This window comes from Plodia interpunctella, chromosome 3 (assembly GCF_027563975.2).
Source record: "Plodia interpunctella isolate USDA-ARS_2022_Savannah chromosome 3, ilPloInte3.2, whole genome shotgun sequence".
Lineage (NCBI taxonomy): Eukaryota > Metazoa > Arthropoda > Insecta > Lepidoptera > Pyralidae > Plodia > Plodia interpunctella.
Window position 1 is genome coordinate 8,912,986 of NC_071296.1, and position 21,557 is coordinate 8,934,542.

Below are 21,557 nucleotides of genomic sequence, written 5' to 3' on the forward strand. Positions count from 1 at the left end.
AGGACCCGCCGCGTTGCAAATAGCGTAGCCTACTTCGCGTTTTTCTGCGCACGTTAAAGTTAATTTCAACGGTGACGGTGCAACCCACCCTTAGTTAACAAAAAAATATACCGTCAACGGTGAGAAGGCGATTTTCCACTTTTCTATTTTTCTGTCTTCTGTCCCTCTTTTCAAAACCATGGAAATAAATTCCTAACGAATAGATTTCTCAATAAGTAAGTTGCTACTTTTTAGGATTCCGTACCTAAAGAACAAAACGGGACTCTATTACTAAGACATTTGTCTGTCTGTTTCACCATACTATATCTCATAAACTGTGATAGTTAGACAATTGATATGTTCACAAATTATGTATTTTTGTTGCCGCTGTAACAACTAATACAGACTATTTTTGCCGTTTTATAGATTATCTTACGTCTCGTATGGATGACACAAAAAGAGGGGTGTTATAACTTTGACCGCTAAGTATGTCTGTCTGTCTGTCTGTGTTCGTAGCACCGTAGCTCATCAACAGATAGGTGAACCGATTTGGATGCGGTTTTTTAATTTTATTGCTAATTTTTTTTCGGTGGTTCTTAGATACGTTTGATCAAAATCGGTTCAGCCGTTAAAAAGTTGTAGCGAAATGAATATTGAAAATCAGAGTTTTTTTTTTAATTTGTCTAACAAATAAACTTGGCTAGTACCTCCTGGTATATCAGTAGTATGTATGTATTATGGCTTAACCCTCCAAAACCTAGGTCTACCCAAATATAAGGAGGCTACACCTACGTGTAGGTACCTAACCAACGAAGGTCGGTTGCACCCAGGTATAGCCAAACGTAAGCAGGCTGCCTACACCTATAATTGTGACCAACTGAGACCGGCTGCAGCAGCACCTAAGTCTAACCGGCTAAACCCAGATATAGCCGCACTTCGAGGTAATCTTTTGTGCTATTTTTATTTCGCATAGTTAGATTGTTTATCTCATGCAGTTAAAAGCATTACATAAGCTTTGTTTGCGAATGAACGTTCGCAAGATTCGTACAAAACACGGGTATAAAAGTGATTTAAGTATTGTAAACTAAGTACTGCATCTAATACGGAGTTGAAAACATGTTTTTGGTGTAAAAAAAATAATTCGTAAAATAAGGATTCAAAGTTTAGTACATTCGTATATATAGGTCGTTCGGCTGTGAAGCGCATCATGGAAATAAATAATTTAATTTTCATTATCATACGCATATTAACGAGTAAAAGATTCTTCCCAACTTCTTAAGGAACTTAGGTAATTATAATATTAATTATAGGTAATTGCAATTCCATCTCCCCACTAAATTGAAAGCTTTTTGTCTTTTTTAATTCTATTACACTTGATATACTTAGTGTGAGTGAGGGTGTTAGAAGTCTCTATTTAAGATGTTATGATAATATTTCATATTTTAGAAACAAAAAATAAATAGGTAGGTACCTACTTTTTATTCGTCTAAAAATGTCTACCGAGTTGAGTCCCAATTTTTAATAAATTTTGTTACTCAAGTTATCTACTCACTATAAAGTACCAAAACGCCTGACCAAGTTTGTAAGCAAATGCAAGAGTAAGTCTGTTGCTTTTATAAAATTAATTTGTAATTTAAGATGTTCTAAACTATACATAAAGTTATATTGAAGAAAACTATGTTTCAATTCAGTGTCTGCTATTTTATTCTTAACATAAAGTTTTCTAATTTATATTTATGGGTGGGTCTCAGAGCGTTTCGACCGCGGCGGTCGCGCTGTCATTACGATTTACTTATCAATGAAAGCAATCATATCACATAACAGATTAATTATTTTAAAGTCAGAAAATAAAACTAATTCGTTTTTTTTTTTTATTTGAAAAATTGTAATGACAGCTCGGCCGCAGCGATCGAAACGCTCTGAGTCTTTGTAAGATGAGGTACCTATATAGGTATACCTACAATTTAATCTGAGTACATATCTTCTGATATAAATTATAAACCGCCTCTATTTAAATACAAACCAACACGACAAACAATATCAAAGATTAAAAAATAATTTATCGCATTGTTCGCCTCTTAAATTCAAAATTATACCAAACCTCTTCAGGAAATACTTGTCCCAACAGAAAGTATGAAGTCATGGATTTTACTTAGCTCCATAAAATTTAATTACAAGTCCATATCGTACCCAATGTCAGCTAATCTGTTATTTATGTGAATTCGAAGGGTTAAGTAAACCCGTCTCTAGTGAAATATGGACCATTTTGACCGGACTGTCAATAGAACACATACCAACAGTGAATTGGTACGCAGCGTTTGCTGGTATGCTTAATTTTGGTGAATGAATGAATTATCGTTATCGCTTCATTATACCTACCTACTTAATCATTCACTTTTGACAAAGACAAAGACAACAAAGTTTATTTAAGTATTTACAAAAACATGAGTTTAAGTAGGTAAGTACATTATTTACGATGTTGTGTTAAAATAAAACTTAATCCTACATGTTTCACAGGCTATGGGTATGCAAATCGATATGGAGATCGTGCTATCATCCCACAAAATAAAATCGAATAAATAGTACCTATAGCAACACTATTATTATAAAATAAAAGAATTAAATTACATTATTAATGTCATTTAAAGTTATTTGAGTTTATTGTTAAATAAATTTTAGTTGCCATACACAATACCTACTTTTACCAAGTAATGCAAATCATACCTATATACTGACGATTTCTTATCAGCATTATCTGCTATTAATATAAGGCCTGAGAATAAATGAGATATTTAACAAATAAATTTGTTTCAACTCCACGGTCGTTGCTTATTAAGTATGATGCTGTTAGTACCACAAAATTTTACATTTTCCTTGACTATTTGACGACCTCGGTGGCGCAGTGGTAAAGTGCTTGCCTCTGAACCAAGAGTTCTGGGGTTCTACCCACGGACGGGTCATGATGGAAAATGATCTTTTTCTGATTGGTCCGGGTCTTGGATGTTTATCTATATATGTATATGTTATAAAATATAGTATCGTTGAGTTAGTATCCCATAACACAAGTCTCGAACTTACTTTGGGGCTAGCTCAATCTGTCTGATTTGTCCTAATATATTTATATTTATTTAATATATTATTTTGTCCACTTTGTCTTTTCATGTTTCCACTGCTGGGACAATGACCTTCCCAATTGATAAGGAAGAAGATTGATATGGAAAATAGACCGAAATCCACCACGTGGCCTTAATACAAGTTTAGTTTTAACGACTGTAAATTTCGAAGCACGGTGGAAGTCGACAAAATAATTTTTGGTCACCCATCCTGCGACCGACCATTCCAAAAGTTTCATGGTGTTTCATGTTTTTATAGTGTTAAAGTTGGTCACATACGTAATAGATTAGATCATAAGTGTACACCTAATTAAACTTCTGTCCAAGGGCACAAGAAATAATACATTTTATATAATAACTTATAAATTCTGAGAAGTAACAGCGTAAGCAATAAAATTTATGCTTATCATTCAGGAAACCTGTTCGTTTCATCCCGAAATCCAGAAATAAATCCTCCTGTAGATTACGGTTTAACTGAAAATCGTACACAGAACGTACGTTTACACAGAAAAATAGGATTCGAAGCGTCAGCTGCCTTCACACATGAACATAAACATAATAATATTTCACATATAAAAATAAACCACCGTTTTGTGTACAAACCAGATGGTTTACGTGTCGCGGGAAGCCTACAACAAATCATCCGAAAATCCCTAACGTTTTCTTGATGTGTGATGCGAATACAGACCGAACTAATGTTCAAATATAAAAAAATAGACAATTACTTAATATAAATAGATTATTTTAATTAGTACCAATAGATTATTAACATTTTATATAATTTCACTTCAGATAACAGTTTATTATTAAATATATAATTAAATTCAATTAAACATCAAACATTTTATAATCTGCAACATGCTTCGTCAAAATATACTTATTAATCTAAAAGGCCACTCCGTATTGCACGCGGCCTAAAAGTACTTACCCATATAACAATCGCTGCATTTTCCCGCTGATGGGCTGTGGATGTCCTTTAAGACAGATATGATAAAGATAATAAATTATTTTACGTTGTGTAAATAGATCATAGCGAAAAGGTTGCTTTTAATCATCTCCTAACGTGTCGTGTAGCAATCTTACGTGTTACGAAACCGACTGATGTCTTCAGGAATATTTCGAAGCATAAATGACAAGCAGCTGGCCATGTCATCAACCAAGAAGTGGCACAAAACTCTGGTGGAGTGGACATTGTGGGACTAAACATTTCTTCAGGGAAGATCGCAAATGCGCCAGTCAGATTATGCCAATAGAACAACAGTTATAAAGCGGGCCAATATGGATCAAGATCGACAAATATGTGGATAAAAGCTGAGGAGAAAAATGAAACATCTATTTCTATCGAGTATGTTATTACTAACATCGTTGTCCGATTTTATTCAAGTCGCCTAAATACATCCCATTAAAAGGGTTAGGTAAGTATATTATTATCAGTAGGTAGGTACTACTTACAAGTCCGACTAAACTTGTATCCATATATCGGGATCCATTAAACTATCCTCACAAAATATAACCGCACTTACGCGAACATCCACTTATCTCTAAGTTCCTAATGGCCCCAAAAGTAGGCCCCTAAACAAATACGCGTTTATTGTATACAATTATTTATTTTGCTATACCGAATACAAAGTAGAGATCGCTCAGAAACAAGATGTGTGTAGAAATTTATCATCCAACGAAATCCCAAATTTATAAAATTCATATTGGCATATCGATGCTACATTTTAAAAAAGTTGTGTCGAGGTTTTTTTCCAAAAAGAAAAAAAAAACAGGTTTCTGCAATCGAATCATATAGTGGTTGCCCGTGTAAATAGGCCTTCCAAGCGGGGATGATAACTTCAGGTTCACGAGTTCAGACCAAATAAATTATGATCATTTTTTATGTCCGCACCTTCTGTATATGAAAACTTCCGCAAGTCAAAACCGCACTGCTTCCAAAAACATATAAAGAAGGCACTTACCAACTATCACCACCAGCAACCAGCAGCTCCTGATGTCCAGGTGTTCGCGTGCTATCAGGGGCGCTTAGGTTGGTTCGTTTTCTTGTCGGAAGCGATTTTTATTTGAACACGAGTCACAAATAAACCACTGCACTTATTAACAATGTCTCCAATAACTTAGGAGAATTTAAGACGGTTTTCTCATAGAGGCAAGACGAGAAACTCCAAAAAATATGAACTGCGTATTATGAGAACATGATGCAGCTAAAAAAACACTGGTGACATTTGCCCCTTAGAGTCTATGGGAACTACTAGCCACCAAGAAGATCAAGGAGGTTCAGTAGGTACCTCCGTTTATAATGCCCGAAAGAAAGCGCTAGTTCAATCTTACGGGAAGTTTTCATATTATATACATTTCTTATGTATAAAGAACTAAAAATGAAACCTATTCGTCCAACCATATAGGTACCCTCATTTTGTACGAAATGTTTCAGTTCAGTAGATGGTGTCGTAAAGGATCATATGTGTGTTGGTCTGATAACTAAGGATGCCGAAGACCGTGCGAAATGAAGGTGAAAAGGAAGGAAAGCGGACCCTGGGCTCCGACCTGCTGTGATGGCGAAATAAACCGGAAAAGTGTTCAGGTGAGAGAGAAAGAAAGTTTTAGTTTAGTAGAAAATATATTCCCTATATATTCCCTAATATCTCATGCGTTAGTTCTAAAGACAAAGAGACAAAGACAAAGATTATTTACTTGCAAAAACATAAGTTTACATTTTTTTACAATGTGGTGTAAAAAAAAAAACTTAATCCTACATGTTTCACGGGTATGCAAATTTAAATGGAGAGCATGCTATCATCCCACTAAACAAAATCGAATAAATAAAAGTAACTAGATTAACTACATTTTAATCTAAATCTATCTATCATTAAAAGTATCATTAAAAAAAAACGTTCAAATTATAATAACATTTATCAATCAGCAAGGACCTGAGGTGCTTTTTAAATTAATTTTAATTCTGATCTTTAACTTGTAGTGGAATTTTGTTATAAATTTTAGGTGCCATTCATACAATACTTTTACGGAGTAATGCCGTTTTAGAAGGGTGTAAACATTATATTAAAAACCTCACGATAATATGAAGTGAGTTATCATGTCAGGTATACGTAATGTATTGTTTCATACTCAATCATAAGCGAGAATAAATTAATATTAAAAGAAAAAGGTACACGATTTTCGACCTTTCCTAGATATCGAGCGTGGGCGTTACAAAGGAAAGTTAACAATTACTGTGCGACTGTTCTTTGATATGATAGGTACGCTGTATTTTATTACTTTCCTTTTTTATAGTACACTAGCAGCCCGTCCCAGCTTCGCTCGGGTAAAACCATAATAAAACTTTCACAGAATTTTTACCCCTTTAGAGGTCGAATTTTGAAAAATCCTTTCTTGTCTGAGCACTACGAAATAACCTAAAACTACGTGCCCAAATATCGCGTTTAAACCTTTTAGGCTGGCCGTTGATTAGTAAAAAGTGCTTGTTCTTTTATATATATAAATACAGTACAGTCAAGGGCAGATTTTTTGCCCCGTCTACATAGCACATCAAGCTTTACGAAATCATTGCAAATCACCGCCATTATTATAATGCGAACGACTGTAGTAAAATATAAGTACAAATAAAAGTTTTAAATACTGGTAATTTTGTATTTTTGTTATTGGCCAAAATCGACAGGATGTACTTATTGAAATAAGCAAATCCAAGAGAAATACAATAAATTAACATAACATTATGGGCTCCGATACTCTACGGCTAAGAATGAAACCGGGAAAATACTCGTACGAGAGAGAGACAGAAATACCCACGTAACAAACTTCAACAACTTCTAAACAAGTCAGTGTTACATTATATTAAATGTTTAGTCAGAATAGCCCAGTTAAACTGCAATTACCCAGGTAACTACATTTTTACAACGCATAAGAGCAACTTTCGTATAATGTAGCACGACTGCGGGAGTGCTGTTCAACTTGCAGATATTTCCACGCAATATTGCTAGGAAAGTATATTACTTTTCTAATTTCCGTGATTATTAAATCTGAATGAATATTGTTGTTTATTTAACTAAAGTCCTTTATTGTAGGTAAGTAAACAGCCGAAGTAAGAAATTCGACTTTAAAAAAAAGTAATTGAGATTTCGATCAATCAAAATATAGAAAAAAAAACCAAACGTTATCTCCCTTTATATATTCTTTATATAACCATTCGCTTAAGATAGGTAACCAAATAAATATATTACCTCAAACTTGTTCCATGGTTTAATTTGCATGGAAGAAGGCATAAAATAACATACGAGCCACGCGACGATATAATAATATCTTCTGCGAAAATGCACACTTCAACACCGCAGCAATCTTAATATCAAAAACACCTTTTGTCTCCCTCGGGCACCATTTATATGAAACAAAAGGAGGCAGGGAGATTTCGCGTGAAAGAAAATTCTGCCTGGAAAAGGCCTGAGAACGACCGAATATTCAAAACAATTCTCCGCCACCTCCATCGGGATTAAGGAAGGAGATTCGTATTTTTTCCTCGAAAGAATAATGGAGCTAGAATGACAAGGGCTAGATCGTAAGTGAAGGCAATAATTTTCTTTTACATAACGTATTAATTGTGTGGGAAAGACCGGCTTTAGTCTAAGATCTTTCAACTTCATAGCCGCCGTACCTTCCAACTTGTTTTTGTTTCAACCGATTAACCCATATATTTGTGCACGAAGGTCTGACGTCATGTTACGTCCTCGATTTTTCTATCAGCGAGGGGCGTCGGGTCAGATCGGATCCCGCCGGTTCGCAAATGTGCCGCGCATGCGTTGAAATTGCGCCAATTTCGCGTGCAGCGGCCTCTACCGGCAGTTCTCCCTCATTCGGATCCAGGGGAAGGATGTTGCACAGTGCGACTCCTCACCTCGCGAATGTCAAAAATTTCAAATAGTTCAAAAGTGAGAACTGTGTTCACTGCTTTCGCGGATGTGTGCCCGACAGCTAACAGAAAGACTTTTCAAGTGTTGTGTGTTTAAAATTTTAGGGATAATGATTTAAATAGACGGAATAGGATTAAATCTAGTCGGTGTTAGGCAGTGCGGTGTGTTTGATTGCAGGCCGTGCGGTCTCATTCAGGCGGCGTATAACCTTGACACGATTTCCCGCGCTGGCGTCCCATGTTTTTCATTGCACTCTCACTTGACTTTTACCCCTAAAGTGTTCTCTCTTACTAATTAGCAAAGCCCTATTAGTGTTCTCTTAGCGACAAACTTAGTATAAAAAGAAATTAGTTTCTCGAGTAAATTATAAGTAGTTATGTTCAGTGGACGCCATGGCTGAAGTTAGGAGATATTATGTAATTTCCCGTAAAGTTTGAATATTAATAGGCCGTAAAATTAAAAAAGTTTGAAGATGAATCTCTTGTGACCGCTCAGTGATAACATCTCTGGCGCTTCAAGATGAAAATTTCAAAAGGTAAGTTGATATTGATTTATTTTTGGATATTTATATTATTTTCGTATAAAAAATAATAATAATAGATACGTGTCACCACGGTATCTATTCTGATTTAAGATGATAAGATATCTAAAATCGAAATATTCCATTTTTAATGGGTTCATTCTCGACTAGGTACTTCTTTTGTAAAATATTATATTATAATAACTCTACAGGAGAAAATCTTTTGATCCAACACAGACAAAATTTAAAAAAATATAATAACTTAAAAAAATTGAAAATGACAAACAAACACATCAAAATTCACGCTACTTATAGTCATATTATTCCCGAATCGATGTATATTTCTGAACATGCCGTGAAATGCCTGCCGTGTAAATAAAGACTTATATATCTAAAAATATTTCTGTAGAGTTATTTAAAAAATATGAAATAAAAATAAAATGTGAAATATTTTCACAAAAAGTGTTTGGATTCAAACGAGACTCGTCGCTACGACACTATCACGGGTGGTGCTACAAGTTTCGTAGCAGTCCAGTAGCAAACAACATTTTTAATATTCTATTATCAATCTATCTGTATTTTATTGTATTCTGTTATTCGTGTTTACATAAAATATATTACCTTTTATAATATGTTCTCCTACTAAAATATGTTTTTTTAAATTATATTGAATTTAAAAAAGAGTTAAAAGGTGTAAATGTTGAATATTAAATCATATCCTTGCAGTAAACCATTGAGATCCCTCATTGGGAGCCTGTTTTGGGTGCACTATCTTATCATAATGCATTGTCACAAAAACTGAAGTGACTTGAAAATGTTCAACTCTGTAAGACAAGCGAAAGTAAGTGAAATTTAGTTTGCAAAATTTCATGAGAGACATACATCGGGACAGGTGAAATTAGATAAAAGCTTGTAATAAAAGCGAATTTGCCAAATGAAAAGGTAATGCACCTGTCTGGGTCTCTGACCTTATAAAAAGCTCCTAGGGGTAACCTTAGGCGGGCAAGAAGACGTACATTGCACCCAAAACTAAAAGAGAAACTATTTTAAGGGAAAAATCATTCAAAAAAGCATTTTATTATATATATTTTAGTTTGAGTTTGCAAGATGGAATAAAACATTATGGCCAAATAGCCACCTAATTCCGTTGCAGGTCATGGTAATAATTTGTAATTTTACCTATTTAAATCATGAAAATAGTCAACAAAAATCCAATGTTTAGAACTTCGGTTAACTGTAATAAATAAAAAGTTACAAGCAAAGTTAAACTATTGTTGAAACCTTACGAAATTTAGCCACAAGATGCGACATAAAACGTTAAATCCCACAAAATTACTTCAGTAACTTTGTGTCAAACTTTTGACAACACACAAACCGCAGATTATATTCTGACATTTTCTTATTATGAAATCCAAAATAATTTATTAAAATTCAATATTCATTTCCATTTAGTTTTATCAATACTCTTAACACTTCTTTCTGATTTATGCGTGTTGCTTGGTTTCATTCACTGTTAAGATGCCTCGAAATACGGGGTCGGTTTAAAATAATCCTTTAAATTTTGAAAACTAAACTCCATAGTTTAGTTTTCAAAATTTAAAGGACCTGGAGGATTTATTACGACCGGCCGCCAGATTAACGTCAATTCCATTTGGGAGCCTTTCGCAGGAATCACACTATTTATTAGTGAAATCAGCATGATAATCAGTGCAGTAGTTTTTGAGTTTATCGCGAACAGACAAACGCAGCAGAGGACTTTGTTTTATAATACGTGTATACATAAGCTCATGTGTCCACATTTACATAGCCCAAGTTAACGGTTGCAGTTGTGTACAAATATAACTAAAATCAAAGACGGTACAAAAGGTAACTAGGTACCTTAAATGAACAGAATTTCAGTCCTTAATTTAGAACTTGAGCCATTTCGTTATGTTATGCTCGTCGAATAATGAACATAATTAAGTAATAGTAAGTTTCTATGTAAGTAGATATAAGTTCTTTAAACTGATTGTAACATTTTTAGTAGGTAGGGATAAAATCTGCTGGCTTCTTTCTATACAAAAAAAACGCATACCTCCTTTGCATAAATTAACTAACCATAGGTGACAATTGATCTTAGGCAAATTGTTTACATGTTTCACGTCATTGTCGCAATTAATTCTATATACCTTTGTACATACACACGTTCAATCAAGGGCAAAGAATACTCAAATCAATTGAAAATTAATCGCTATTTCAATATTACAAACGCATAGATTTCCATGCAGGGTGGCTTCACGTGCGGTCATTACGTACATGTACAATCGAGAATTCCGCAACGTATCCAAATTTATTGGAAATTCACCGTTATTACCGCAGCATACATGCGGCAAGAAGATCATGAGATCTGCTTTCTCGTGTATAGTACTTGGCTTTCAAGTTTTTGACCTTTTTATGGCGTCAACGTCGATAAAATACTTTAGCTGTGTGTTTACCTCTCACATTGTCATAGCCAGCTGTCGTTTCGTTTTTATTCTCGCTAGGGTAGCAATGCTAGGATAGATTTGTAACTATCTATTATGATTGGCAACTTTAAGTAAGTAAGTTATATGAACTGGTAAAGTGAAATAAAATTATATATATTATTCGCATTAACGATTTTGCAATTTATTAGTTACAAAGTGCAAGAAAATATTTTTAATTTTTGTCTTATAATTTCTTCTTTTATCCAAAAGTCAATTAAAAAAAAAAACATATTCGTTGAGTCAATCTAACCGCATGGGAAAGGCATATTTAAAACACTTTTATTATTTAGTGAAACTTTTATTATTCATTTCACGAACTTTGAACAGAGTAGTACCCAAACCACTTCAAATAAAACAAAGTCGGAAAGGTCGGTAGTGCGGGATGTCCGTACAAATCCAAATGGATGGTTACCCTAATCCAGGGTAAACTTAACGCAATAAACTGTAAAAACGTCTACTGTGAACTTCATTTATCTAGCGCCATGTGATCGGAATAAAAATACCTGCATGGATACCCTTTTCATGGGTAACCCACGTGAAAATAATCCTTCAGTGATCCGTTATCCACGGACTCGTTAGATGGATATACAGAGCAGAGCTAAATAAGATGACCTTAATGTATTATAGATTTTCATGATTGCCGTAATGTTTTTAATAGGTCTTTGCAGAGTTTATTGGAAGTAAACACTTCCTAGTAGCTGTGTGTTTCTTGTAGTTGGGGTGAAGATGAAGTCTGATCTGATTGGTTGCGGTATAGCAAAAGAGAAAGAACAGGTTTCAAATAGAGTTCTCTCTCTAATCATTGTGTGTTCACTTTTGACGACCTCGGTGGCGCAGTGGTAAAGTACTTGCCACTGAACCGAGAGGTCCCGGGTTCGATCCCCGGTCGGGTCATGATGGAAAACGATCTTTTTCTGATTGGCCCGGGTCTTGGATGTTTATCTATAATGTATTTGTTATAAAATATAGTATCGTTGAGTTAGTATCCCATAACACAAGTCTCGAACTTACTTTGGGACTAGCTCAATATGTGTGGTTTGTCCTCATTTATTTATTTATTTATTATTTAATTTGCCTTCTGGACGCTGATAAACCCAAGGTTAGCGAAAATAAACTTTGCAATGTTTAAGATTTGACTGTTATTTTACGAGTGGCCACCTAAATGATCAACCCTTGGGGAATATTTTTGCTGCTTATCAGCTGGTAATTTGTGCCCTTGAGTCGCCTTGTACTTGTATTATCCACGGGTTATAGAGTGGTCCTATTCTAGGTCGGGACCACACGCCACAAACTTTCATACAGAGCAAATGCTTAATTACTGAAAAGGTTACAGCATACTAGGTCATATTTAATATACATAAAGGTATTTTGATTATTCGAGATTTTTGGAGAAAATAAACTATTTTTTACTTTATACTCGTATATGTAGCACTTAGAGTAATATAATTTCGTATTTGTATGAGTTTGGAGATTATTTTACTATTCAATGAGAAACAATTAAAATTAATTATTTGTTAATTTTAATATGTTCAGAGTCATTTTTATGGACACCCAAACAGACATCAACAAAAACTTACGAGTATTTCTTACCCCTAGGTCATATAGTATAACCCTGGCCTAAATTCAATGACGTAATAGATTTTTCTTCAAGTGAAAATATACCCTCCAAGGTCTAGGGATGATAAATTAGTTGCCACTAATGACTCTCCCTTTTGTAGGTCTACTTAATAGAGATGAAACGATACTCTGATAAGTTGACTTGAAAGGTTTTGATGGAATACTTTTTAATCACAGGGTTTTACAAAAATACTAGGTACCTTCGCGGCGTCCAGTCTCAATAGTATTGAACTGATGATATGTACCTACATAGCTAGGTTTGCTGCGCGGGCTACCGCTGATCAAAAAGGCGCGTAAATATTTCAATTTAGCGGTAAATTATGATTTTGTCCCGGTCGCCGTAGAGACCGCGGGTCCTTGGTGCCGAGAATCCAAAAGTTTTATAAGTGAGACACGTCGTCGTTTACAGGATAGAGGTTTATATTACCGCTCCGGTTGGTACTTGGTCCAGAGAAGTTTTGACGGTACTTAATATTAACTTTCTTTATTGAAAGTAGCTGACGTTTCAAGGATCTTGCAGTGGCTGTGGCATCAGCCAGACCAGAATATTTGCGCTGTGAAGATGTGACGGTGGATGCAGTTTCTCAATAATCACTCTACCCGCACTAGTTTTTATACACCAAATACTCCTATCGATCGGCGACTGCAAGGTCGTTGATAGTCTGATGTGTTTATGCGTTGGTTCAAAGAGCAAAAGTTTAGAAATAACTCTAAAATTATCGATATTATAATACAGATTCTTCTTGATTCTTACCATTTATTTCCTAATAATTAAAGCATCCCAAACGACTCCTTAAATAATAAAAAAGAATAAACTAAAAATAAAACCGTTACCGCTAATGACTTTTAATTTTCCCGCCTTAAATCTCAAAGAGGCTTTCTTTATTTAAATTACTAACCGGGTCCCGAGATCAAAGATCGTATTTCCTGCTTGTTACAGAAAATTCACTGATCATTCATTGTTTTCCCGAATATTTTTTATCCATTTATAAATTTTAGATATTTTATTAATAGTAAATACAATGTGTACTTTATTGTAAAGGAACAGAATGTTTGCTTTTTTGTTTCAATGAAACTTAAAAACCGTAGTGTCCGTACCCGTGGTAACCGTAATATCCCATGATATTATATAATAATGTAGGCAGAAAAAAACAAACAATTTTTCTTACTTTATCAAGGATGACTATTAATTTTTATAGTAAATAGTAGGTGGCTTAGCGATCGATTAATTGATCATCAGTGACTAAATGGAACTATAAAGCTTATTTTACAAAAAGAAAATATTATTTATTCGGCCACTGAAGTTAGGGCACGTCGCGATGATTGAGTGGAATGGGGATTGAATTGATGATGGAATTGATTGATTGATGGAAATGTGGCGTGTGGTTTCCGCTCTACAATAGGACCACTCCTAATCTTCCCGTGGATGTCGTAAAAAACCATGATAGCTAGTAGGTACCTAACAACTGCATCTCCAAATAATCGTCACATCTCACCCGAATCGTAAAAAAAGACTCGAACTTCGGGGTTTTACAGCCGTGAATGCAACCGAGAATGAGAGACAGATTTTGAAATGTTCGAAAGTATAGATCATGAATATCGACGAGTACTAATATAAACAAGCCGGGCGGCTGAAGATTGCCAAAGGGCAGGAAAATATTTGTGTTATTTGTAGGGCACGAGGGAGACATCGCGATGACTGAGTGAGAAGGGGCGTAAAAGGAAATTGAAAACATACTAATATCGGAAATGCGAAAGTAACCTGTCTGTTTTTCGGATTCTGAACTAAACAAGGAACCCTTATATTTTCATCTTGTCTGTCCGTCCGCCTGTCCGAAATCAGTTTAGCTCAGAGACTGTTGGGACTAAAAACTATAACTGGTAGAGATATACGTATGAACCAAGCATATTAGAAAAACAATGTTTTTTAGTTATCTCCCCTAGATTTAAAGCGGGAACTTTTTTCTCTCCCGATTATATGTATGTGTATGTTATTTCACAGGTCCCAAATTTTTTTTCCCAAATTTCATTAGGCCTAGCCTAGGCCATAAAGTAGGCAACGCGCGTGTGTTACCTAATGTTACAGACACCCATAAGCTGCGGTGACCATTTACTACGAGGTGGGCCGTAGGCCTGCTTAGATTTAAGAAACGTGCCCAGACAAGAATCCATAAACCGTTACCACCAAGGGCCTGCCTATTTTGTAGTAGGTATAGGAAAAATAAACATTCTTGTCCAGGGATATATGCCATGAACCAATATAAATAAATAATAAATAAATATATTATATAATCATATAAATCTTTACTCACGCGTCCCATTCTACGCCAATACAGTCTTAGTACTCCCAATGGATGTTCCACGAATTTTTATACAAAAGTAAACTTAGTATAGTGCAGGAAAATGTATGAGAAGAGAGGGTCTAGTGGGGTAGGTAATATTTCCATGCCCGCTCACGAAGCTTGCAGTCATTCATCATACTTTATACCTTTGTAAATCAGCCGAGTTGAACCGACATATGTATGTATGTATTTCCATTAAAAAATACTATAAAGAAACTGATGGTCAACTTGAACTTAGAGTTCGTGACTATGAGACCATACGGATCTACGTGTATCGTCAAATAAAATGCGAAATAATATTATATTTTCGCATTTACCATGATCTTACCATACATTGATATTATTTGTACAGTCGCGAACCAATTGCAATTTTTCATAGTATGGTGGATTACTTAAACTAGGCATTTAACGCGCCCACTCAGACGTTTCAGGTTGTGTTACGAGTACAACAACCCAACCTAAACCGGAACGGCCGAGGTATAAAAGGTACGTGCGCGTTTAATACCTGTAATTAATTAATAATGAAACACGAAAATTTAAAATTTGAGTCAAAATAAATTATTCCGCATTTATCTGACTTTTAAGAAGTGTCGTGCACAAAGATAGTCAAAAATAACTTAACTATTTGTAAAAGTTTTTTCATTTCAACAATTTAAAAAAAAAATGTTAAAATTTCCTTTTGGCATAGTATTCCTTCACTGTGAAAAAATCATTGTCCCCTCTTCTTCGTCAATTAACCCATGCCGAGCTCAACCTGACCCAATTCACGTCACCCCCATTTAGTTTGAATGCGACGTTGACACACCCGCTCCCCCGGTTTCTCTTGATCTCGCGATAACACTTTGTGGATTAATTTAATTAATTTTCGAGCTAATTCCAATTATCGGGCCGTCATGTCTCGGAAATAAGTAAGAAAAATTTGGGGTCTTGAGTTTCAAAGTACAGAAATAAACTTTAAATAAATAGAAACTTGAGTATGATTAAAGTTAAACTTTAACCCAAGTTTAAATCATAGTTAGGTAATAGGTGTGCGCAACGACGTTTAAAATATAGTTGGATTAATATATTATGTTTCCTTGTTTATTTTAGGAGCCATTTCATCAATGTTTCAATGTTTTTTTTGCAGGTTTAATTAAAAAAAGTTATCTCTATGAAAACATTCAATCGAATCGAACAATTTCATTTATGAATTGGTTTAAACCCTTTTGAATAAACACACTCACATAAAATTCTCATGGATATGGTATTAGTACTGGAAGTATAATTATCTGTGGTATTAGTGTATACTAGATTTTGTTCGCGATTTCGCTCCCGTTTATTTCTCGGGTCTATGTCAATATAGGATTCTAAGCAACGTATTGCGATTAAACCTTAACCCGATTTTAAGTTAGACCATCCGCTATACAACTGTGAAAACCACATTAAATTCTGTACAACAAACATACCTACGTACAGTTTTATTATATGTATAGATTAGATGCCAGATCTCTTACCACATAACCTATAAACTATTACTATCGCAACAATACTAAACAAGTGAATAGTTTCGCTCCAGCGCAAGCACATTGAAACTTTACAGCCCGAGTTAATATTATACGGCCAGCCTTTAGCTAACGACTTCCAAAATTATGGGTGATTAAAGCGATGTGGTGCTACAAGTTATATAATGTTCTTAGACGGTTTGCGTGATTGCTCATTATTTTGAACTAGAAAGATAAATAAATATTTAGGGCGACAAATCACAAAGTTTCAGCAAAAATAATGGTTGTTAATATTATGGGATATTAACTCAACGATAATATATTTTATCAATCAATCTGAAAAAGAACATTTTCCAACTTGACCTGACAAGTTTGAAAATAATCAAAGTTATGTCTACAAAATTTGTTGGTTTACTTAAATTAGATTAATTATCATTTTATGCAGGAGACCCGGAGCAGATCATGTCTAATCTTCTGGACTGCCCAACCTGAAAACTCGTTCATATTCGGAAACCTGATGAAGGGTACAAATAATACTTTGTTCGTGACCAAATCCTGGTTCGAAAATACTTCAAATGTAAATATGTTTTTCAAATTCTTATATAATATATATCTTATATAATATATTATAATTTTTCTATTTTCTTTCGAATTAAGGATTATAAAATTGCCCATCGGTTGAATTTCAAAACAAATCGAATGAAATTCACATGTTGATACAGTTAACGGTATTTAGTTGTGTTTCAGTGTGTGTAAAAGTAATGTTTAAAATTATACTGGCGTTCTAAACAGCTATACAAATTCTGAATAAGCAATGTACCGTCTCGTCGCGGCTTTAATACCTTCAAAACGACAGAGTAATTATGTCTTGCATTTTTCATAAGGTCATTTTTGGCAAAATTAGCTCTCGTCCGTCGAAAATGTTGACTTTCATTTCCAAGTAACTTTTCAAGGAATTGCGGAATGTCAGCTACTGTCATAGAGTTTTTCAATAATTTCGTTAAGTGGATGATTGTTATCTTTAGTTATCTTTTGTTTTGTCATAGAATATTTGTGATAACTTGATGAGTCTTTTTTCTATGTAAATAATTGAAATTAACAGTTTTGTATTATCTCCATGATAATACGTTTTCACATAAAAAGGTCGTTTAAGTGATGATTATAGAAAATGATGATATATTTTTTTAGTCACCCTGTTCATATATTTTAACGAACATAACGAAATCCGCTTTAAAAGACATATAATTGCGTCAGCAGTATTTATTATTGCAACCAAATTATGTTTTTTAAAAACTGTTTTTATGAGCCTCGATAATTGCGTTTTAATGTTAAAATTCCACTCGTAAAGACTCTCTCTCTCTCTCTCATGTCATCTCTCTTCTCATCCCATTATGAATGTCAGTTGCCAAGGCTGTATCCCTTAATCGTCTCTTACAATATTTACGGAAGGATATGTGGTCCTATCCTGCGGCGGAACCAATGCATTTAATGTAACCACAAAGACGCTAGTTTTTACTTTTACATTGGATTGGATCCAACTTAGTTATCACACATAAACACTCTCTTTCAAATTCACAGGACCCTAAAGGGTTAAGTTCCCCTAAATATTTGAGACTTCTACGGATGCGGGGATGTGTTGGGTTTCAATGAGTTCATTTACTTCGAGATCAAATTCTAGTAATGTTATAAATTATACTTAATAAAATGATGACAATAAACTCTCTGTGCACTAGAGGACCGAACTTTGCCACTTACGTAGTTTTAATAACTGTTGTTTTATTTGTTCCAACACTCTTACCGGACCGCATTGAAACTTCGCCTCGTTCGCAGTTCTTTTTTTTCCTGTGTTTTTTATTCTTAGGTGTAAAGAGACTTTATTACATATGGTTTGGTAGGTAATAGAAGTTGTATAATAAATTTTACTGAAAACTTATTATTAATGATAAATATATTAAAACCATTTTTTTTAATTAGCACTGGCACTTTTCACGCTGAATTTCGTAAATTATTATTATGAAAGTTAAGTTAAGTTAAATTATGTGAAACTATATTCCAGAGATCGAAGCTTGCTGTTGTTCTGCTAGGTACAAAATATAATATGTTAAAATAATAGATTGTAACATATTTTGACCTGCCACCTAAAGACCTAAGATAGAAACTCCTACCACTTGATTTTTCTATTCAAAAACTTGTGCAAGTCAAAGGTCGCGTCCCATTGTTGTTTTATCCCATTTCCACGTGAAAGAATCCCCGTACAAAAGCTAGTGAGCGAATATAATAAAATGCATTCACACAGACACCTCACAGGTCAATGATTTCAAATATTCTTGTTGCTGGATTAAATGTGCGCACAAGCCGAAGATCAAAGATTGGTGAACAGGGCCAGAATGTGAACTGTTTTTTTTTTAATTTTATTTTTTGATATTTCATGAAAATTCATGAATATACGTAAATATGTAAGGGTGTTAAGTTACAAAAGCGCTTGAAAAAAGTACTTGTCTTATACAAATTTATCTATCGTGATGTATGGGATTAAAAGTAGTACCTAATTCAATTTAATTTGTCAATATTAAGATTTTTGTCGATAGTCGATAAAAATATAAAGGCTTCCTTTATCAATCAATTAATTAATATGTGGTCACTTATTTTTTTCACAATAAAGATTAGTAGCAGCCCGTCCCTGCTTCGCTCGGGTAAAAACATAAGTAATAAATTCCTCACCGCCTTCCTCAGGAATTACACTATCTATTTAAAATCTCGCATCAAAATCCGTTGCTTAGTTCAAAGAGAGAAAATAGAGGGAGAGCATACAGAGGGACAGACAGACAACGGGAAGTAACTTGGTTTTACTATCTAGTGATAACGATGTAAGGTTGACAACCGAATCTTTAGTCACTCCAGTTTGTTGTAAGTCAATGGCATCGGTTTATTTTGACTGCACGTACTCTCACATTTGTTATGCTGCCTTTGCCCCAATAGCAGTATTATTCAAATTTCATGCTATTCGGCCTTCCAGCCACGTTATATGAGGTCGACTTGCGACTTGCGCTGGAATATTACTGTCGTTTTTGTCAGGTAAAAAGATGTCACATAGGGAAAAAATATGTAAGGATTGTACGGATTAATTTGCTGAAGTTTATGTGGGTACATGGCATACAGAAGTAATGGGCTTTAGAATAGAAAGATTTTGGAGTGGCGACCACGTATTGGCGCAGTATAGTATATCCACCAACTAGGTTATAATCACTGAGGCGCTTTGAATCGGTCCTTTGGATAGGTCTAATTCCAGTAATGTCCTCCTTGTGTTGAGATGATTATGATAAAACCACAAACCCTAGAAATGTAAGAAAAATAATATTCATGAAAATAAAATGCATAACATTATACAGTGCCGAGGGAGAAATTCTATGACGAAAGATTTGAATAATCCAGACTGTTGCCAAGAAAAGTGGAATGGAAGTGGAAACCGTGAAAATTAATGTTATCGAGTCACAAGTCTGGGTCTTCATTTTTGGGGCTAACTTGATCATCTATGTAGTTTGGCCCCCTATAAGTATATTTACATGTTATAAAACAAAGTCCTCTACCGCGTCTGTCTGTCTATTCGCAATAAACTCGAAAATGACCGCATGGATTTTCATGCCGTTTTTCACCAATAGGTAGCTTGAGTGATTCCTGAGGAAGGTTTAGGGTATAATTATATAAGGTATAACGGGACGGGCCAATAGTTAGTAATAAACTAGAACTCGAATAGCAAGATCAACTGTACAGCTGGCAACAAACAATATTATGATAACATAAATGAACCAAGCGATAATAGAATTATGGTGACAGGAGGCAAACAATTGAATTAAGTACGGCTCAAATCAGTTTACTTGACAAGGGACGAAAGGTTGGGTTTCTATTTCAGACGACCACGTCATTCCTCTCTTATGTACAAAGAATAGCTTAGGTCTCAGGCAGGTAAGTTGAAAGATTTTGGGCAATTCAATTGTGTTGAACATACTATTTACATTCCATACTCCTGACGGAACATGCAAAGTCATGTAACTTTTATCTATAACTCTTTTCTAAACACAAGTTCATTCATATATATAAAAAAAGACTGACATATACACAACTCAAACCGCTGGGCTTAGGAACATCAAATTTAATTTATGTGGTCCAGGGCTGCACTAAGAAAGGATTTTTTAAAAGTAAAAAAGGGTATGTATGTTACAGAAATTCACGCGGACGAAGCCGCGGGCACAAGCTAGTTAGGAGAGAGAGATATATATATATGTAAAGAAACTACTTAGTAATACGAATGTAATATGCTCAAGAATGAAACATTCAAAGATGTTTCCCCTCCAAAATACACTCAACATTTTTGAAATGTATCTCGCTGGCAGTGGGGACGTTCCCTCGTCGTGACAGATGTCGTCGGGGCGAACACTTCCGCGCCCGTCACACCTTGCCCTGACAAGTTTCCAATAAGGAACTTATAGAATTGGCGCCTATAACTTAAGTTTGTATGAGATATGCCCGGAGATTCTCGAGTTGATTTTTTCTGAGCTTTAGCTTCATACTTGTGTATTAACTTATTCGAACTCTTTATAAAATTTAAATTTGAGAAATTCTAAAATCTTTGTAAAATTGCCACCAGATATTGGTAGGTAGTCGTATAAGTCATGTCAGATGCCTTTAAGTGACTTGTTTAAAATCTGACAACAGTATTATCATTATTGCCTAGTATAGCCATTAGTGCCTAGGGCATGTGTAACATACTCTTATGGCTTAAGGCCCATGTCTTTGTATGGATAGAGTAGGTATGGTATCAAGTGGATATTGTACTATTATTGATGCGATAATGATTATCCTTAGTGGACGCGTACAAACGCGTCCACTAACGATAAATGAAGCTGGTGGTTAATGACCTCATTGGCTTAGTGTCTTTTCGTACATAACATTATTACTTACTTTAATTTCTGAATTCTTCATAACCTCATACATTTTTAAAGTTTGAATGATGCCATTGATCACTGAGACAGCTATCGCAGATCTGTTTATCTTTTAAGTAGATCGATTCCTACATCTGCG

General features: G+C 34.7%; 1 protein-coding gene across 1 annotated transcript in view; it reads left to right on the top strand.

The window, feature by feature from the left end:
• The first annotated feature begins 7,962 nt into the window (after positions 1–7,962).
• The window catches only part of LOC128683762 (uncharacterized protein), a 79,233-nt gene continuing 65,638 nt past the window's right edge, over positions 7,963–21,557 (top strand). The window contains exon 1 of the mRNA XM_053769690.2: positions 7,963–8,549. Coding sequence (XP_053625665.1) covers positions 8,534–8,549 — 16 coding nt within the window. The 5' untranslated portion in view covers positions 7,963–8,533. The remainder of the gene's footprint in view (positions 8,550–21,557) is intronic.